The sequence below is a fragment of the Aulonocara stuartgranti genome (genome assembly GCF_965226115.1).
Source record: "Aulonocara stuartgranti genome assembly, chromosome: 23".
NCBI classification, from domain to species: Eukaryota; Metazoa; Chordata; class Actinopteri; order Cichliformes; family Cichlidae; genus Aulonocara; species Aulonocara stuartgranti.
In genome coordinates, this window is record NC_138958.1 from 31,603,927 (window position 1) to 31,624,062 (window position 20,136).

The following is a 20,136-nucleotide window of genomic DNA, read 5'->3' on the forward strand; positions in this document are numbered from 1 at the left end:
ATAAATAATTATATCTACATTCATTTTGAATTTTAGTTACATTCACTATTTATAGACTGACTCATATAGCCAGTATCACGACCATCAGAATCTCTAGTTTCTTTTGACATTATCACGTAGAACACATATAGATTTAACATGCTATATATTTATTTATCACGCCAATCACGTCCAAATCACGTCCATCTTTACGTATCGGAGGAAAGAACCGATTATCCTCTGGTAGGTTATCCTGTCAACAGACGATCTTTGAATTCAGCGGTCTAACAGCGGCTTCTAGTGTTCATACATCGCTGCAGCTGCTTAACCATATCCTGTTTCTGTTACTCAGATGGTGATGGCTATCGTCAGAGGAGGCTAGCTGAGCTGAATACATGCACAGAGTGCTGGAGAGAAAGCAAATAAAGGTAACACTGTTTTCACCTTACAGAGGATGAAGCCATACAATGAAAGACTTTCAGTAAAACGCACGGTCGCTCAGTTAGATGGTCTCAAGACGTTTCGCAGCTTTAACCATCAAACCTGCTACTAGCTAAACTGCTGCTAGCACACAAGCTCCTTTGCGGTTCCTTAGTTCGTTTACTTCGTTTACGTGTTTACCCTTTCATAATTGTACTCTGTGTAGATAAATGTCCGAACGACACCTGGTTTGGGGGGGGGTTTTACGTGTCAGAGAGCTCTATTTTGCTGAAATGTAATGCTCGATATCCAGCTGTCTCAGTTCTCCCTGACTCCTTGAAGTCGCAGGTGTCTGATCCCTGCTCCATATTCGAGGCATTTTAGATTAGCTTCTTTAGCCCTCAGCACCGAGGCGTTTGGGCCAAAATAAACCCACATAAGCGTTTGTAACTTGATTATATGTCAGCTCAGGCTTCAGGCATGTTTACTGCTTTTTTGTGTTTGTGTGTACATCGAAGTCATACAGGAAGCTAAACTGCAGGAATATCTTTTATTACTCAATGATGTGTTAAACGTTGAATAGATGGATTTTATTCACTTTTGTACAAAACCCTTTCCCCCCTATCATATCTGCTGTCTGCTTATGTATTTTTGCGTTGAGGAATCTTCACCTAGACAGAAACCTAAAATGATTAATTTATGCTTTATGCTACTATTCTCTCCATCTGTCTAAACTGTTGTTTTGTATACTTTTAGAACAGTGGTTATCTACTATGGACGGGTAGGTGAAAATTTGTTATTATTGTGAGCATTATATGCAATTTATACACACACACACACACACACACACACACAGAGAGAGAGCCTGGTAAAAAATGTTGCTGACAACGTCATGTCCTTGGCTCCAGGTTTGCCGGAGACATGCTGAGTGGTGGCCGGGCTCTGCTTGGCGAGGACAGCTCAGTGATGGCCCGTATGCAGAAGAAATTTTGGAAGACCAAACAGGTCCTCATCAAAGCCACAGGCAAGAAGGAGGATGAGTATGTGGTGGCCTTGGATGCTGACCTGGATGCTAAGCTCGAGGTGGGGAAGAACAGGCTTAAGAGTGTTTTAATATTTGGCGACACACAAGATGATATTCATTGCTCAAAATTTGAAGGAAAATGAGGAATTTATTCAAAAGAGCCTGGGGCTGTTCAAGAAAAAGAAATTCTGTTGAGAAAATACAGTTTTTAAAATTAAATAACAGCTTCCAGAGTAGGAAAAAAGCAGCTCACAAACTTGAAGTTTTGAGGAATGGCTTTAAGCACAGGAACTACAGGATGTTTGTTTTTCCTTTATTTTCCGTCATATTGGTTTGATCTTGTTCGACTCTTCTGTCTTCCACAGATAGCCATAACTTATCCTAACTTAGCTGTTTTAGGTCAGGAGACATTGGGATTGTGGAGGGCAGATGGGTGGATGACAGATGTAATTGGGAGAGGATAAATGAATACATATAGTATATGTATTAATGGGGTTACAGTTAACCCTAATTCTAACTTGTGGCTTGTGAGGCGCAGGTGTCGACCTCCATTCTTTTCCCTGGGAGGCCGGGAATCTATGCCAGGAAACAACCTTGCCCCATTCAGCAGTGAGCAAGCCAGCTGTTTAAGATACAGCGATGAACTTGCGATTTTCATCCTGTTCTTTTCAAAACCTTTCAAAATAAAACCCCCTACAAAGTCCTGCTAACTCACAAAGAAAGCACAAAACATTCATTCTGTTTTCACATAATACATTGATATTTTAGAAAAAGTTTGAAGACAAGAAAATATTCTTGTCTTTTTTTATTTAGACAAGACAAGAATATTTTCTTGTCTAAATAAAAAAAGTTCTCTGCTGTATAGTACTCAGGCTAACTTCCTAAGGATTTTGTCCTTTTCCCAAGGGAAGGATTTGGTTTCAGTTGAGTAACCACAGGAGTGCTAAACTCCCTGCTTGAGTTAAAAGCACGGCACTGAACCAGCATTTGCCCCGGTGGCTTCACGTCCATTTGCTCCTGGAGAAAACTGCATCTGCAAGTTTAGTACAGATCACAAACTCTTCCACCTACCTGTTGTTGTTGTTGTTGTTTTTTTTTTTTAATCGCTCACCTTTTTCACAAGACAACAGCTAGAATAAGTGAAATGCGGTTCATTAGAAGGCAGACAGTATTGGATATCTCTTCTTAGAGATAAAATAACTGTTTAGTGTTCACAGTCTTGTAGGTGAGTGGAGAACATTTCAAAGGTCTCTAAAGCAACTGTGGCCTTGATCACTCAGTAGTCAGCAGTAATCTGAATATCAAAATAATGAATGCATCTTTAAACTGTCGTAAACTCTGTTGCCTGCTGTTTTGCTGCTGAGAGGAAAATAAAAGGAATCACACATATCAAAATAACAACCGAAAAGCTCTTACCTACAGTGCATTGTTTCCTGGTGTCCATTGCTTACAGAGATCTTTTCCCTGTCCACTTACATGAGTGCTAATTATTCATGAGACTTTTGCAACAACAGCTGGATGGGGTACAGTGTGCTCTTTTACTTCTCGTCAAAGAAGAGCACTTCTCTGGGTTTGCTGAAACACGGCTGTTATTTAGTCGTGCAGGTTCTGCCCTAAAGGCCTTTGTTTTGCTCTGGTACGAGATTATCTTTCTTCTGTTCTTCTGCTCTCAGGAGAACAGAAGAAATTCATCCCCCTGTGAGACAGACAAAAGGTACCTCTGTGCGTCTTCAGATTGCTCTTTCTGCTAGTATTGATTTGTGACACGTAATCTATTAAAATAAAACCTCCCGTCATATTTACGGAGCAGTACATTGTTATATTGCATATAGAAGAATGGAATTCATGATTAATGAATTTTGTATATATTGTTCTGTGTCATTGTGTTTATGTTCTAGAAAATCACAGTAAGTGCAAAGCTTGGTTAGTAATGCTCATTTACTTAGAGGCGTTGTGCAGGAGAAGTCACCTGTATGCTGATATGTTTGGCCACCGCTGAGGTCCAGATTAAAGTTAATGACTGTTTACTCTACAGTTAAAGAGTAACTACACATGTTCAGCACACCCACAACTTCTGCTGTCTCACAATCTTCAGTGAGCCCGTCTCTCTGCTAAGAATAAGACAAAGAATCGGAATAATTTATTAAACCCAGAGGAAATTATGTGGACACAGTTGCTCCAAGACAGTAACTAACAAGTTAAAGAACCAATGTTCAGTGTTGCAGTATATTATAAAATAGCTCTAGTAATACAAATAGAGTGTACATGTACTTTCTATACTGTAGTGCTACTATTTTATTTATTTATTTTTTAAACTACTACTTACTATTCTTCAGCAGACTCTAGAGATCAAGGTGACCCTTTCCTTTCTGTCAGACAGCAGCACTAAAATGGCCTCAGAATATGTGTTGCTATGACACATGTAGTCACTGCTGTTGTCTACCAGGCGGGAGAAGAGGCAGCTCACTGACAACAGATGGAAAGGGCCATAAAAATCTGTTCTGTTTTGTGATTGTCAGCAGTGAAGAGGAGCAAACGTCGCACTGTTAAAGAACAAAACTTGACTTTCAAAAAAAAAAAAAAAGCAAAAAGGTTAATCAAAAGGAGATGTTTTAAGAAAAGATCTCAAGATCGTTCCTGTTTGTCTCTGCAGTTCTTCCGCTCCGTTCAGTCTACGTGCACAGAGCTGCTGAAGGTGATCGAGAAGTATCAGGACAGGATCACACGTGAGTCAGATTCTGAGTCAGCTTCTCAATGAGGTAGGAATTCCAGGCGTTGCTATATCAGAGCACTCCGGAGACATACAACTAACCATTATGGGTGAACATTTTGTTGATGCGTGCAGCTTTCCAGAATTTAATAGTGTAAGTAAATGAAGGGCATTTTCCATCATTCAGTGTGAGCTGCTGTCACATTTCGTAAGTTGAAGTGTGAAGCACATGATGTAGCACATATAGCACTCGAGTAATTCCTGCTAAAAACTAGGGAGAGCTGATTGAAAAAATTATCTAAAGTTTTTTTGAGTGTGCAGCTTTATTCTTTAGCAGTGTTAGTGCTGCAGGTTTATGAGAATCTATCAAACTGCATTAGTCACTCATTTATGAAAGTCCTGCGATTTCATTGTGCAGCTGTCTTCGTTTCTCTTTCTTCAGGCTTGTCTCAAGAGGAGAATGAGCTCGGCCTGTTCCTGCGATTCCAAGCCGAGCACGATCGCACAAAGGCTGGAAACATGATGGATGCCACTAGCAAGGCTCTGTGTGCCTCTGCCAAACAGAGGTTAGCAGCAGGAGAGAACACTGGCACTAGTGATTATGCGCTATAAAAATGCGAGTACACAAACACGAACTGTTTCCTGTCTTTTTTCTTCAGGATGGCACTTTGTCCGTCACTGCACCGTTTGCACCAGGAAGTGGAGACGTTCCGGCGGCGTGCCATTTCGGACACACTTTTGACAGTAACCTGCATGGAGAAGGCTCGCACAGAGTACAGAGGAGCTCTGCTCTGGATGAAAGATATCTCCCAAGAGCTCGACCCAGACACCTACAAACAGCTGGAAAAGTTTCGCAAGGCATGATGTGGCCCATTTGTTCGGGTTGGTTTTCTTTTGCAGTACTCTGTGTATGTATGTGTATATAATGCAGATGTCTTTTTGTCCACAGGTCCAGGCCCAGGTAAGAGGGACAAAGAGCCAGTTTGAAAAGCTGAAGAACGATGTGTGTCAGAAGGTGGACATGCTGGGAGCAAGCCGCTGCAATATGCTCTCCCACTCCCTCTGTACCTACCAGGTACAAGTTTTTATCATTTCTAGGAATGGCTTCCCCACTTTGTTAATGCGGTGGACAAAATGTGAGGAACACTTCTAAATGTAATGAAGTCTAGTACGAGTACTGACGATTAACTCTGTCCCAAATGTTTCTTGAGCTTTTTTTTTTTTTTTTTTTAAAGCGACTAAATTCCAACCAGTCGTGGCAGATGGCCGGTCTTACCTGAGCCTGGTTCTGCCAAAGGTTTCATCCTGTTAAAAGGGAGTTTTTCCTTCCCGTTGTTGCAATAGTGCTCGCTCATAGGAAGCTGTCTGATTGTTGGGGTTTCTTTGTATTATTGTAGGGTCTTTACCTCTTGTAGGAGCAAGCTGGCAAAAGCTAAAACTGACTTTTTCCATTGTAAGTGAGCAAACTTACAAATCTAGTAAGTGGTGAATAATTATTTCACCCACTGTAATCTAATCTTCTTTTTTTTTTTTTTTGCTGTGTAAAAACACTCAGGCCCTAAAAGTTGATTCTGTTCATCTGGACGTAGCGTTTTCAGTCAGAGAAACGTTTCGTCACTCATCCAAGTGACTTCTTCAGTCTTAGCTGACTGTAGGTTTCCCCAATCTTATAAACAGTACATTTGCTTTATGGCTGAAACTAGGACCACTGAAAGAACAATGGGCTTGGAGGTCAGTTCCTTGATCATTAATATGCAAATTCTCATGACCATTAATCAACAACTATTGATCAAAGCTCATTGATCAAAGACCACTAATCAGTGACCATGAGTACCATTCACAGAGCCTAAAAGTCATAAGTTAAGTTTAGGCTCTTGTTTGTTGAAGAGAGATCAAGCTAACCTGTAATAAGACTGATGTGTTTAGGGACTCCTAAAATTAATGTTTTCAGTGATTGGGCTTTCTCTGTGCTGTTAGACCACCCTGCTGCAGTTCTGGGAGAAAACTGCTCAGGCCATGTCAGAAATCCACAAGGCCTTCCAGGGACATGTACCATACCAGTTTACCACACTCAAGGTATTTCAGAATGTTGCCCTTTGCTTCTACTTAAACACCAAACTGTAGTGGTTCAAAGTACTTGAATCTAAAGTTTTCCATAGATTGAAATGTACCACTGTTTGTACTTCCCTCAGGATCTGCGGGATCCCCTGGAGCAAATCTCAGACTCTAAAAAACAAGAGGAGAAAGAGAAGGCAGCACTGCAGAGCAACACAGAAAGGTATGAGAACATGATGGGACAAATCTGAATTGAAAAGTGTCTCATGAAATCCTTTTGTACGATCAGGACTTGGAGCAGTGTTTACCCAAGTGGTTTCTAAAAGCGTCTCCAAATCAAATCAAGGCCACTGCATTGCTATAAATAGCAAAAGCATCCTATAAGACACTTTTTATCGTTATTTACCCTTTTCTCTCTTTCGTTTCTTAGTCTGCTTTCCTTGGATGATGACAACCTGTCAGGAAGTGCCACCGATGCAGGTATGTACTGCCACCTGTCGGCTAAAAGGCAGTCTGCACCAGCTACACTCGAAGCATCCAAGCATACCTATAAAATCGAGGAAGAAAAATATCGTCAATAGCAAATTACACATTACTAATGAATTGTTTTATTTTCCAGACCTCCCACTCAGTAGTGATGGGCAGAGGCAGACTGATGACTGCGGTAAGTGACTGTCTGCTTGTTTAACTGTGTTCTGTAGCTGGCACTCGTGCAAATACAACATGCATGCATGAATTGCTGCTGCTGATTGTGGAATGGATGTCTATTGGCTTTATGATCGTTTGATCTCAGCTCACCAAATTGCTATCACATCCACACCAGCCCTGCAAAACCTCAGTGGACTGTCAAGAAGCTCTGATGATGACCTGATGCTTATGGCCTGTGACATGCCACAGCCCACAGCCCCAGCAAATGCCCTACACCAGCCTCTGGGCTTTGGAAACCTCGAGTTTGGCCTCTCACAGCTGCCTGCCACCGGTAAACTGGTTGGCTGTCTTTTTCCTCTCATTCTAACTTCAACCTGCTTCACTAAGTGTCGGCGTCCTACTTGACTTTGCTTGGTGTCATCAGAAATTCACTCCTACTGAGGTTTCAACTTGTGGGTTCAGTCTTTTTGCTTCCACTATCAGTCTTTTCTAAATGTGTGATTAACATTAAGCAATTGGGACCAATTCATCTCTTTATTTTCGGACTCATTTTATAGAGGACGGATACATAGCTGCGTTTCCCTCATTGCATGTTGTTACTCAACAAGTAGCTGAACTGAAGTCTTAACCTTCTGTTCTAATTTTAGTCCTCTTTTTCATGGTCAGACCTCATCTGACTTTGTTCGTTTCGGATGTGTTTTGTCTCTGGTTTAATAACTTTCCTGTTCTTCCCCCTTCCCTCTAGATGGGAGTCTGCACACTGGCCGTCAGCCACAGGAGGACGGTGAACCAGGGGACATGGCCTTCCTCAAAGACCTTCTTAGCCCTGGTTCAGGAGCTAGTGATGAGTTCAGCAAAGAATGGCAGGATGCTTTTGGGATGTTTACCTCTCCCAGTGTCCCCACAACCAGCCAAGGAGCACAGAGTGGTGCAACAGCAGCACGTCCACCCTCTAACCCCCCTAGCCCCACAGGCTTTCTGCCCTCCCAGCTGCTGGATCACAGTTTGAGTTCCACAGGTGAGCCACATGTTGCTTACTGCAGCATACTATCTGATAACTGATTGTGCTACTGGATTCTTCACAATGGCTGTTTACCTTTTAGGTTGGGCAACCCCTCCTATGTTCCAAGCTCCACCCCTGCAGGTTCCTCAAAGTCCAAACCAATCAGCTCAGCCAGCTCCCAAATTTGCAGGTAATGGTAAGCTCTTCCTCATTCTTCAGAAAGTACACTACTTAAAAATACTCCCTGGAGGAAGTAATTTGTGTTCCTTGTTACGCATCTTATGCATCCGTGGCCTTGGATGCATTCTCACATAACTGCCAGTTAAGAGACTGTACTGTAACTTTAATTAGTTGATATTTGCTAAATATATTGCTGATCCAGGTGTGGCTGCTGTGCAGTAAACTTATAAAATGTATAAATATGTGTGTGTGTATATGCAGCTACCCCTGGGGGATCCAAAGACATGTCTGCCTGGTTCAACCTGTTTGCAGACCTCGACCCTCTTTCCAACCCTGATGCCATCGGACGATCTGCAGACGAGCTGCTCAATGCCTGAATATGTGCTTGTGTGTATGTGCGTGCATCTTCTCTCCCCAAGGATTCTTTGCAATGTTCCATGTCATCATTCAAGTAAACAAACACGAACAGTGAGAAAGACGCATATGAGTAAAAGATGGTGTTTTAAACAGGAAACATTGTCAGTGAAGACTGTTAACACTACCTGTGAAGTCATGTACACAGCAAACCTCATGTTTTGGGTTTCAGGTTTACTTTGAAGGGTTTTTTTCTGTGGGTCACTGTCAGGGACTCAAAATGTCTCATCATAGGATATATTACATGTTTTACACTATTTTATATAGTGTATTTCCAGCTGCACCAGGAACACAGTGTATCACCATCACTGGAGAAACTCTGAATCTTCGCGTCTGCATTACTTTGATTTACTTTATTGATAGAGCTCTGTAATAACTGGCCTGCATTGTATGCTTAATCAGCTGGAGTTAGAGTGCAAGGCACAGAGTCTTCTATCTGTCCATCTTCATCTGTGATTTCACTCAAACTGGGTCAAAATGTATGTTTGAAATAGTCTCATCTGTTGTTTAACAATCACAAATCCAGGGCCAAGAAAAATCTGTGAAGGATTTATTCTGTACTTTTGAAGGAAATTTTGGCCATGGGATTTTTATTGTTATTGGTACATAAAAATGTACTGATTTACAAATGACAGCACTATTACTGGTTGGAGAAACGGAGTTTTTGTTGTGCAGCGTACTGTAAAGATGGAAGAAAAGCAACACTATCAAGTAACACTGTAACTGACTATTTTAACTTTGTGTGGTGTGTATTTTGAAGATACACAGATATATATGGTTTATATGGAGGAATCAACACTGGAGAGCTGTTACCATGTCACATATTTAAAAAACATGGATCCTTCACTTGCTGTAGATTTAGTGATTGTACTTCTTTGAGTGCGAAAAACTGCAGAAACCTGCATTTCTGAGTATTTATAAGTTTAGTGAAAAAATGTGCAGAGCTGTGTTTCTAAAACCGATTTGATGAAAACGAGTTATCATGTAAATATTCTCTCCACATGCACAGACTGAAACCAAATCCTTAGTTACGATATTTGTGTGCCTGTATAACCACACTCAGTTGAGCTAAAGTAATAAGACTGTGTGTCTCGAAGTTGAGCAACTCACAAAAATGACTTAATACCAGCTGCACATTATTATCTCAGCTTTTGGGAATACAAACAAACCTCACTACTACTCAGCAATTGAGGCAAGGGGACAAGAAAGCAAGAAGGAAGCCTGACACTATAACTATGTATGTGTGTATATATGTATATATATATATATATATATATATATATACATACATATATACATACACACACACACACACACACACACACACACACACACTCTACTGACTCTTGATTTCCTCACTTTAGGTAAAAGAATGTATTTCTCAAGTCAATCACAGATGCTTTATTTAACTATTCCTTTTTATTTCACTCAAAAGAATTTAACTTGGCAGTTGTTTCCAATAAACGGGACAAGCAAACAAAAAACTGACGTGTCGACTTTTTGCTGTGTCGTGCCTCACTCCAATACGACTAAAAGTGGGGAATAAATCTGTATTTTCACATATACAAATCTTTTTGTTCCTGTAAACACATCTGAAAAAGACAAAAGGGAATATGTAGGTGTGATTGTTTGTCAGCATTTTCTTCATAGTTTAAACATGTTTTTTGTTACATAATCATTTTTTAGGACTACCTATTATTCTGGACCAGGTCACTGAACAATGCTTCTGTCTACTTCAGCTCTGCTACATATTTAAGTAATTCAGGATCTCCACTGTGTGAGGCTACATAAACAGCAGCTGTTGGTTTGCTCTCGGTTCAGTAAACTTGTTAGTGCGCACTGAGAAGTCTGAGTATCTTGTTTTCTGTGCACTACAACCTGAGATGGATGATGATGAAATCTCTTCAGGATTAAAACTCTTAAGACCCAATTACACTCCTATCTGATAAATAAATACATTATTATTATTCACAATAATGAGACATGTAGGAATTCACAGTACTTGGTGAGGGAATAGGAGGGGGGAGTAGGGGAGTCGTACACTTGTGACTCATTCTGATACATATCTTTTTCAGCCGATAAATACAAACACATCGTGCCTCTATATTTACAAACCCGGTACATTCCTATCCTACCATAGCAGGCACAGTCGAGTAGTAGACATATACAAGAATACAAGAGGATGGGCCGAGGCAGGGAGAGGCTGGTGACCCATAAACTGCACAAGAATACAGTTGTCTTCATACAATGATCTTTCATGTTGCTCGCTGAATTTAAATCACAGACTATACTTTTGTGCGCCAATCAGATGTGCAGCTGCAGACAGTATAAAAACAGATGCAGTGAAGCTGACATGGAAGTGCCTTAAAACAGTAATCTTAAGACAGAAATCTCAGGGAAAATCACCCTCAACTATCTCGCTCCATGAGCTCAGTAAACACTTGATTACTTTAAAGCAGGTTTGGGGAACTCCAGGCCTCAGGGGCTGGTGTCCTACAGTTTTTAGGTGTGTCCTTGATCCAACACAGCTGATTTAAATGGCTAAATTACCTCCTCGCCTGGTAATGAACTAATCATTTGATTCAGGGGTGTTGACCCAGGGTGATATCTAAAACCTGCAGGACACCAGCCCTCAAAGCCTGGAGTTCCCCACCCCTGCTTTAAAGGCTCAGTCCCCATTTTCAGGTGTTGCTGAACAGAACAGCAAGTCTGTTTTTTAAAACTATGCTCACTCTAAAGTCAGAAAGTACAACATTCAGGATGCACTCCTGCTACATCCGGGTTTTACTGTCTACAGTTACATCAGATCCAACCACGGTTGTTTATTTTTACACTACATTCAACTCTGATATTATTTTTTAATATTACAATCTATCTTTTACCTTTATCTTTAGTCTCTACAAATTTCTGAGGGAACTATCTGTCTAAATAGCTCATTAATGCTCTACTACCTTCACCACTAGTCTCTAATCTTTCACTTCAAATTGCTGCCCGTCAGTTTGTAGACCGAATCTACACAGTAAAGTGGGTTCTAATTTGTACGCCCCCCCATCGACCAGTCTGCTGTGTAATACTCAGGTTCACCAACATCTCCGTACTCTCAGCCCTGCACGTCAGAAGGGAGCCTGTCCTGCAGGGAAGAGGGGCCCTACTGGACACATTTGAACACAAGCTGAGCAAGTCAGAAGGAAATTAGCATTACGGTGAAAGTGAGAGAAAAAAGGGGATAAAGAGCTGGAAAAAGAAGGAACAAATACGGCGGAGTAAAAAGAGGGAGACTTGGGAAGGAGGCTGAACATGCTGCACGCTTAGCCCTGGCCTGTGTTCCTCAAAGATACAAGCTGCCCAGCAGGGGACCAGTTCACTGCTACCAGTTAGCGTAACAAAGGCACTGCTTTGTCCCAGTTTTAGCTAACTTTTGTGGCAAACAGCTAATAAAAGTACAAAACAGATGTCTGGATTTGGTTTACAAGGTGGTCCAAATAAAGTATTTACTTGTTTCAAGGTGTGAATTATGCACCGTCTCATTGTTTGCTTGTTTTGAAGATGGTTCAGCCTTTCTCTATGAATATATGGCCACGATAGTGCAAAGATGTCTCATCTAAACATCAACATCATCAGAGCACTATGATGACTCAGGGAAATCAGTGAAAAATATCAGGCACATTTTGAACTCGTCTTTTTCCCCATCTCTTGAAGTTTTGCTACTATATTTTCTGGCAGCACCAAAATTAGCCTCTGTGGTCAAACTCTTGGTCACTAAGGAAACCAGCAGCCTTTTTTTGTTATCATGGAAGGCATATTTCATATCAAGAGAAATAACTACAGATAGAAAAAAAGATATGTCCGTGGAAAGGCGCCATGGTATAATACGATGAAATAAAAAAGTCTGTCCTTCCTCCCTTTTCCTCCCAAAAAAACAGGAACAATAACCAGCACTAAGGTAGAAGAAAGCGATGAAATGTTAGCTGCAGAGGTCTGCTCAGGCCTGCAGGACTCTCACATTGTAGTTGTCTGATGAGGAGAGGCAGTGGGAAGCGCTTTTTGAACAAGATAAGGACATCAGAGAGAGCTTAGCTGGCATGCTGAAGGCAGTTTTTTAGAGCAGAAGGGCCATTTCCTCAAATGTTTTTGGATTATGTTGGTGGGGGGAGGCTGTTTTAGAGGAAAGGAAGGGGTGTGTGCGGACTGGAAGGCTGCAGGGGGGGCATCAGAAACTCTCCGGCTCCTCCAGGAGGCAGGGCTGGGTGGACAGAGGCACAAGGGATGGGGATAGGCTTTGCAGGCCCACGCCGGAGCGAAAGTTGAGGTCCGGGGCGGGGAGTAAGGGCTTGAGGATGCTGACGAGGCAGAAGGCAGAGCCGCTGTTAGGAATGAAGTTGACCTTGTTGCGGTCAGGACACAGAAAGGGAGGGATCTCCTGCAGAGGCTTGGGCCTGGAAACACATGCAGAGTCATATTTAGCCTACATGTTAACCTCTTGTTTTTATACAAGTTCATCATGATTTTGCAAAACTCTTGACACACTTAGAAAAACACTTAGACACCTTTAATGGCGTTTGGACAACAATGTAACTGTGGAGAGATAAATTAAGGTTCGCTCACACACACACAAACAGTACTTGGCATATTTGATGTCGATTTTGGTTGTTCTATGTGATTTTATGGGACACCAACTGGAAGGACGCTGAACACCTCCTTTTCCACTCACATTGACTCCTCAGACACTTTGACCTTCTCACAGCCCTCTGGAGGTTCTCTCTTGAACATGTAGCTGTTGTTGGGTCTAGGAGAGGCGGCGTATTTGGGCAGCGGGGAGCAAGGTCCCAGCTCTGAGAATAAGCAAGAAGGTGGGTTAGCGACACGTCGAGCTCACAAAGGCACCGCTATGTGTCTGGTTTTGACTCTTGTATGTATGCGTGCGTTGGTCACCTTTGTCCTCGTATGGGCTGCCTCCACACGTGTCGTTGAGGACGGTGAGGTAGGAGGGTGAGATGGAGTCGGGACGGCTACTGCAGTTGCTATGGTTACTGCTCAGGCCCCCGCCAGAGGGAGTCTGCGTGTCGATGCTGCGGGTACTGCTACTTCGCTGTAGGGGGACAGGAGGGGGTGCACGGTGCCCATCGGGGACATCTTGTGGCTGTTGCACGAACACACACACACACAAAATCACAATTATATCTCCAATCTTTAAAAAAGAAACCAATCTGAGATTAGTTTTTTTTTAGGGAAGGACACGACATTTAACACACTGGGAGCACGTTAACTCATTGAAACTCACAACAATAGTCTCATCCTTCTCGGGGGTGTCACGGATGATGATGCGTTCGATCTCCTGGTTAAGGCCCTCCACGCTGTTGCGGAAACGAGGGGCCGACGACTTGGATATAGGGATGGGTATCAGAATGGTCTTAGGCATAGGCGACTGCAAAAACACAGACAAACCGAATTTATTACAAACGTCATCTGGGGGTTTAGTGACTTTAAACCAGCGGTCCCCAACCCCCGGGCCATGGACCGGTACCAGTGTGTGAGTCATTTGGTACCAGACCGCGAGAGTGAGACTCGGGTGTGAAATGTATGGTTTTCAGGGTTTTTAGTGTTATTTTGTTATCGTTTTTTTCATTAACTCGGTTTTCCTGGGTCTTTTCACGTGTGTTATGAATAAATCTTCTTTTTTTCGGTACCGGTACTAGTTTTACTTTGTTGTATTTATCCGCGACACCTTAAAGGCCATTCCGTGAAAATATTGCCGGGCACAAACCGGTCCGTGGCGCAAAACAGGTTGGGGACCTCTGCTTTAAACGGTCAATGCCATAGAAAGAAACAAATGTGGAGATAATTTATCAGAACTAACGTTTGCTATAGCATAAATGCACTATATCTGAGCCAGTCATTCATTTTCTTCCAGGACATCCAGAATACAGGACAGCTGAATTGCAACAGACTCCACAGGGAACGTGTGAGTGGCCCTACTGCCATCTCTGTCGCATACAGTAGAATGACATGAGTGGCCACTAAATGTGTACATACGTCTACATCACACACACACTGGAGCTAAATAAGGACATCGAGAAAGTGGGACGTCCTCAAAAACCCAGATCGGGTACCCAACACAGTCTTCCTCCAACCTGCATGCTGTCTCTATTAGTCACCTGCGATTGGATAATGGTGTGGCTGCCATTGAAAGGGGCCTTGCGCTCTTTGTCCCTCCGATGGCGGCTGCTGCGTTTGCTGCGCTGTAGCTGCTGACGCAATTTGGCGATCTGAAGAGAGCACATACAGACATCAGTGTTAACGGTGGCATGCTGAGAAACAAGGGATTCAGTATGCTCCAGGACCCGTATTGTAATTTGTTGTTTATTTGGGCCTGTAATCAGGTAAGAAAGTGACCTCCTTGAGCTGGTCGGTGCTCCCACAGGAGGCCGAGCGTTTGTGTGAGCCCCTCCTCCTCTCATCTGCCCAGGCCCTGGGAGTCTGACACACACAGATCCACACATACACTGTTCAGAACTAAAGCTCAAACACACAAGCTTAAAACTGCTAAACAGGAAAAAAAAATACAGCTGAAACCAAAAAACATTTGACAGTTCTTAATCAAATATATAGGGATTATTTAAACAGACAACACCAACTCCCCATTTATAGAACTGACTTATAGGATGGGTGCAGAACATGTTTTTTATGTTATAACTGAGAAGCCAGTTAAGAGCCTGGGGAAGGTCTTCCAACAGCAAACCGAGTGACACAACCATAACTCATGAAACACAAGAGAGCTGAAAACCTGGCTTATATTGTTGGACAAATCAGTAAAGTGTTGGCAGTAAAGTTCAAGGGCTGGATTTACTGGCATGGCATCCTGCCACACTGCTGGTTTACAATGTCACACTGGCCATTATGGGTTTGGGAGCACGATTGCTAGTAGGTGGTTGGCCCTTCCTTGTAGCCTAAAGTGGATTTGTGGTTCAGCAAGGGTAGCACGCTGACAGTCTGTTAGCAGTCTGGGATGGCCTGTCTACCTGTGGAGAGCTCTGTTATCAAGGCAGTGTATAAAGTGTCTGGTAAAACCGGTTTGTGCACCACTCTTGCTTATGCTGCTGCTGGTTTGTCAGCCAGCTGCAGAAAAGAGTGCAGTCATAACATACAAAGTGCTGAAGTGAAAAATACTGCAAACACTGTTTCTGCTTTTCATTCTCTATTTTAAAAAATATATATTTTTCATGGTTCTTCTGTTCTCTTCTGTTCAGCTGTTTGCCCTGTTCCACCCACCGGTGAACCAATCAGCATTTGCCAGACACACAGTTATGTTCAGCTGGGATTTTAGAGGACTGCACGGAAGCATATATCTGTCCGCTTACTGTCCGAACTGAAGCGTGTACGCAGATAGACACTTTTGCAGGACTGTGAATTACACAGAGGCAGCTTTATATGGGAGGAAGAATAAGATGTGACTCCTCTTGAGCAGACTATCAGAAGAATTCATGGTTTTCAGTCAAACCCAAACAACAGAGATGATGCTGTATAGAGACTCCAGTAACACCAGAGTCTCCTTGGTTGGCATAAGAGGTAAGGACAGGCAGGAAGTGGAGAGCTCTGGAACCTCAATAGGGCAAGGCCCAAGGAAGGGAAAGAAGCCAGTAGGTCCAGGAACTGACCCAAGCAGGGGTAGAGGAAACCCAATGCAGTAGGATGGTTGGGACACGGCAGCAAAGAATGTGGAATTTATGGGAGCAGTTAATGAACTGGAATATCTTGTGGTTAAAACTATGGAAGGCTGAGCCACCCTAGATCAAGTTTATCCAGTCAGTCTATAATGTCCTCCCAAACCTAACCAACCTCTCTTCCTGCAGTCTTGCAGAAACCACCCACATATACCTGCTGTGCCTGGGAAGAGGATGACTGAAACGCATCTTAAGCTGTTGCCCAATAAGCCTGAAAAAGGGCAACATAAAATTCCTACAATTTATTTTTAAGATTGTTAATTTTTCTTCCTTATGTCAGTCAGCACTTTGGGTTCTTTCCTCTTCCAGTAACAGTAATAATACTTTTACTATGTATTATGGCCTACGCATATAAACAAAATGCAAACTTTGTGTATCTCACAATTATTACTACACAAAGAGACGCTATACTCACCTGCGTCGCTTTGTCCCTCATGTAGGGAATGTGTTGTTGCTGGCTGTCGTCCTGAGGCCAGGGACCTGTCAGGTGAGAGCCAGCGAGCGTGCCCTGTGAGGGCCACAGCTGGACGCGATGGCGGGAAACCGAGAGAAGAATGAGGGAGCAGACTGCTCAGAGGGAGAGAAGGGGGGAATGCCGGAGGCGTCGAGGACAATCAGAGGAGAAATCTAGAAGGTTAAGGCCACAGATGCAGTCTGAAGGGAAAACAGAAAATGAGTTTGAGTAGATCTAGAGATGTAAAGACGTTTGATGTAAACACATCAACAAATCACCAGACATACAGCTGGCCAATGGGATAAGCTCGCAATGTCTGTCTAGGTCTGTGTGTATTTACTTTTGTGTCAGGGAGTCTGTGTGTGTGTGTGTGTGTGTGTGTGTGTGTGTGTGTGTGTGTGTGTGTGTGTGTGTGTCTGTGTGTGGCCAGATTGATGTTAATCCATCCCATGCTGGGCAGAGCAGCTATGCCAGGCTCACACGACCCCCTGGTTAATGGCATTAAGACACCTTAAATGAGAGCAGGGGAGCGTAACCAACTGACCCTGGCTGCAGGTTGAGGTTTTGCAGTGATTCACTGACACCCATGGGTTCTTGCATCCAGGGTACCAGCACCATCAGTGAATTGCACAAAACCTCTAGGATTGTGTATAGGCAAAAATTTGGTATACACAGTATATTACAACCTTGTATATAACGCCACTTATAGTGATTCTGTCCATCTCACTGTAGGGTTGTTGATATAGCATTAACAACAGCTTCTTTTATGTAATTCTGAGTCTATGCATTCTCTGAGAACAGAGAATTCTTTGCATTCTAATGAATCACATTTTCAATATTGAGATCATGATTATTTACAAAGTTTAAATACCAAAAAGTACAGTTCAACATCAGAATTCTCCCTCATCTGCTATGACAGCAGAACGGCAGTGCAACAGTGCAAACACACACTGCAGACAGTTTTAATGGATAACAAAGAATCAACTCATTCATCTTCTCTTATAATGTTGAAATGAATAGAACATGAATCCATAAATGCAAACACACAGCTCTGACTGGTAGTGTGTGTGTGTCCTTGAGCTAAATTCGGCAGGGGCCTTGACCAGTGCATATAGCTGTTGCTAGGAAACGTCGGTGGTGTGTGTGTGTGTGTGTGTGTGTGGGGGGGGGGGGGGGGGGGGGTTCTGATCATTATTAACACACAAGAGAACTTGGTTGTGTGTGTGACTAAGCGGGGTTTTCAGCATCAGCAGTCTGCCAGTGAAATGCTCCCACCACTTTATTTTGATGGCAGCTTTTTCCTGCCTCAGCGGCTGCCCACAAATCACCTGCACAGTGTACGCTACCAGCAATAGTAACACTGGTAGCAGCAGTAGTAGTAGCAGAAATAATAGAAGAGTGGCTCAACCTTCTGTTATGTTGTTGTCAGAACAACATGAACAGCAGAACATTTTTTGGCCTAAGAACATGACCCGAACCACTAAGAGAATAGATGTGGTTTTAATTGTAAATGTTGAACATTGCCTGTTTTATTACTATCTATCCTCCATGCTAACTTGACATATTAGGGGATGAAATATCCCTTAGATGAGAGGATCTTAATACGAAAAATAAATGCTCCCTGCACGTTCATCTCCATACAAAAGCCTGCACGGTGAAATGTAGGCCGATTGTGTTTGGTGGGAAGCACGCCACCCCTCCTCACACATACAAAAACATATTCCACGCTGGTGCTATAATCCATGCTCAGGAACAGCATCCAAATTTCTGACCTTGTGTATGTAAAATCAGACTCACCTGCAAAATGCAGTCTCGGTGCGCTGCATGCAAAGGGGCATGGGAGCTCTTCGGCAGCCCCGGACCCTGTTGCCACTACTCGAAGATGCTACAGATGCGATGAGAAAAGGCAGGGCAGAATGACCAGGGTGAAGATTACAAGTAAGGAAGGTAGACTCAGATATCAAAGGCAGACACCGAAAAAGAGGGAAAAAATAGAAACACGGCCTTCGTGAGGACAGCAGCGATACCGCTTGTGTCAAAATGGGCGTTGCTGTGTTCGCACCCTGCCTCCTCGAGACGTCGGGGATGGATGTTTTTCTCTCCCGGCTGAAGCAACGCGACAGCTTTAAGCGTCTAGCCAAACGCTTTGTGTTCGAAGAAAATAACTGTTAAAAACAGAGCGAGGGTGCCTCGTCTGTGGAGTTTGTGATGAGCTGGAAAAAAAACTAAACAAACAAACAACAACAACAAAAAACAAGACAGGAATAACACATTCAGAAAGGATAGAAAGAAGAAGGCGGTGATGCTGGGCTAGCCTCCGCTCACACAACGGGAGAGGGACCAGTGCAGTGTGAAGTCAGCCGGTGTAACCGATACTTCCGGTTGTTATCCTCTAAATCAAATCTGCACGCTGTCAGGTCCACGTAATCATGATCATTTGGTACTTTCACTTTAATATATATGATCACGACAACAGTCATCTTTGGTATTTACATCAACACCGGCAAATGAGGACAAGTGGGGCCGATGGCGCGATATGACAGCCTCGCTTCTGTCAGTCTGCCCCAGGGCAGCTGTGGCTACAACTGTAGCTTTGCCTCCACCAGTGTTTGAATGTGAGAGTGAATGAATAGTGGAATTGTAAAGCGCTTTGAGGGCCTCGAAAAGCGCTATATAAATGCAATCCATTATTATTATTATTATTATTATTATAAGTGCAATACGGAAATAATTGTGTTTTTCGTTTTTGTATAGACACACACACACACACACAACTTTATTGTAGTTTTGTATTATTCTTTTGCACTGAGGATTGCATCTTAATTTCGTTGCTCAACTAATGAAATCATTAGAAAGTTGTATAAAGCAGATAACCATAATTTTTATAGTATCATTTTTACAAATAAACGATTATATTAGCCGTTTTCCACTTTGAATTTCTTAGTTATGATGATACAAAATAATAATAAAAAAACACGAAAAAGCGTAGGTTTGTGGCACTTTATTTTGAATGTAATGTGATCGACTTCCGGTACGTCCTGGCTGCTCCCGGCTGACTTGGCGCAGAAGAAGTAGTGCTCTGACGTAGCTTACCAACGCTGAGCTGCTCGTGCTGATGCTGCAGTTGCTAGGGCGCGTGGAGCAGACAGCGGAGAACAGAGGTGAAGTAAACAAGCGCGAGAGGATATGACTACCTAGTGTTGATTAATCACTGAGAATTAAGAGGGTTGGTCGACAGGGGTGCAAAAAAGACAAAAGCAAAACAAAAAAAAAAAAACCCAACCGATATTATTTCTGTTTGAATGATTCCATTGATTTACGTCCAAGACAGCCAAGTGTTTCATCATGCGGCTGTATTAGTGTAGCTTAGTCCTTTGGTGCTGCCACTGTTGTTCTGTTAAGCGTCTTAAAACACTTTAGACTCTTTCCTTATTCACAAGAGGCCACCACAGCGATGTTTGAGTTGGAAGATTATAACGCCGATGTCCTTCCTGACGAAAAACAAAAAAACAAACAAAAGCAAAAGAA

The 20,136-nt window shown here is 42.7% G+C and overlaps 2 protein-coding genes across 6 annotated transcripts; one reads left to right on the forward strand and one right to left on the reverse strand.

Moving 5' to 3' along the window:
* The first annotated feature begins 281 nt into the window (after positions 1-281).
* Positions 282-9,131, forward strand: ical1 (islet cell autoantigen 1-like). Of its 4 annotated transcripts, none has more exons than XM_082525293.1 (15): positions 282-407; positions 1,156-1,180; positions 1,308-1,482; positions 4,077-4,149; positions 4,576-4,699; positions 4,793-4,991; positions 5,083-5,208; positions 6,111-6,209; positions 6,326-6,411; positions 6,619-6,668; positions 6,808-6,852; positions 7,012-7,167; positions 7,582-7,854; positions 7,940-8,035; positions 8,281-9,131. In XM_082525293.1, exons 2-15 carry the CDS (start codon positions 1,173-1,175, stop codon positions 8,394-8,396), a joined length of 1,626 nt encoding a protein of 541 aa, XP_082381419.1. In that variant the 5' UTR covers positions 282-407; positions 1,156-1,172; the 3' UTR covers positions 8,397-9,131. The 4 variants fall into 4 exon arrangements, with proteins under 4 accessions (XP_082381419.1, XP_082381417.1, XP_082381420.1 ...); XM_082525291.1 differs by having other exon boundaries at positions 292-407; positions 1,161-1,180; XM_082525292.1 differs by having other exon boundaries at positions 294-407; positions 1,161-1,180; positions 7,940-8,029.
* Positions 9,132-9,819: 688 nt separating this feature from the next.
* Positions 9,820-19,085, reverse strand: fam117ba (family with sequence similarity 117 member Ba). 2 transcript variants are annotated; one of them, XM_082525295.1, is made up of 9 exons: positions 18,671-19,084; positions 18,406-18,493; positions 16,570-16,808; positions 14,827-14,910; positions 14,589-14,699; positions 13,715-13,858; positions 13,366-13,573; positions 13,145-13,265; positions 9,820-12,869 (listed from the first exon to the last, which is right to left on the reverse strand). In XM_082525295.1, exons 3-9 carry the CDS (start codon positions 16,588-16,590, stop codon positions 12,644-12,646), a joined length of 915 nt encoding a protein of 304 aa, XP_082381421.1. In that variant the 5' UTR covers positions 16,591-16,808; positions 18,406-18,493; positions 18,671-19,084; the 3' UTR covers positions 9,820-12,643. The 2 variants fall into 2 exon arrangements, with proteins under 2 accessions (XP_082381421.1, XP_082381422.1); XM_082525296.1 differs by lacking the exon at positions 14,827-14,910 and having other exon boundaries at positions 18,406-19,085.
* Positions 19,086-20,136: the final 1,051 nt, after the last annotated feature.

Excerpts from the sequence above, each read along its gene's own strand:
- fam117ba (XM_082525295.1), bottom strand. The coding sequence starts at position 16,590 with ATGAGGGACAAAGCGACGCAG. Across the intron at positions 14,911-16,569 it reads TGAGGGACAAAGCGACGCAG|ACTCCCAGGGCCTGGGCAGA; the intron begins GTGAGTATAGCG and ends TGTGTGTGTCAG. Across the intron at positions 12,870-13,144 it reads AAAGTGTCTGAGGAGTCAAT|GCCCAAGCCTCTGCAGGAGA; the intron begins GTGAGTGGAAAA and ends ATGTGTTTCCAG.
- ical1 (XM_082525291.1), top strand. The coding sequence starts at position 375 with ATGCACAGAGTGCTGGAGAGAAAGCAAATAAAG. Across the intron at positions 6,210-6,325 it reads ACCAGTTTACCACACTCAAG|GATCTGCGGGATCCCCTGGA; the intron begins GTATTTCAGAAT and ends TACTTCCCTCAG. Across the intron at positions 6,853-7,011 it reads GAGGCAGACTGATGACTGCG|CCCTGCAAAACCTCAGTGGA; the intron begins GTAAGTGACTGT and ends CATCCACACCAG.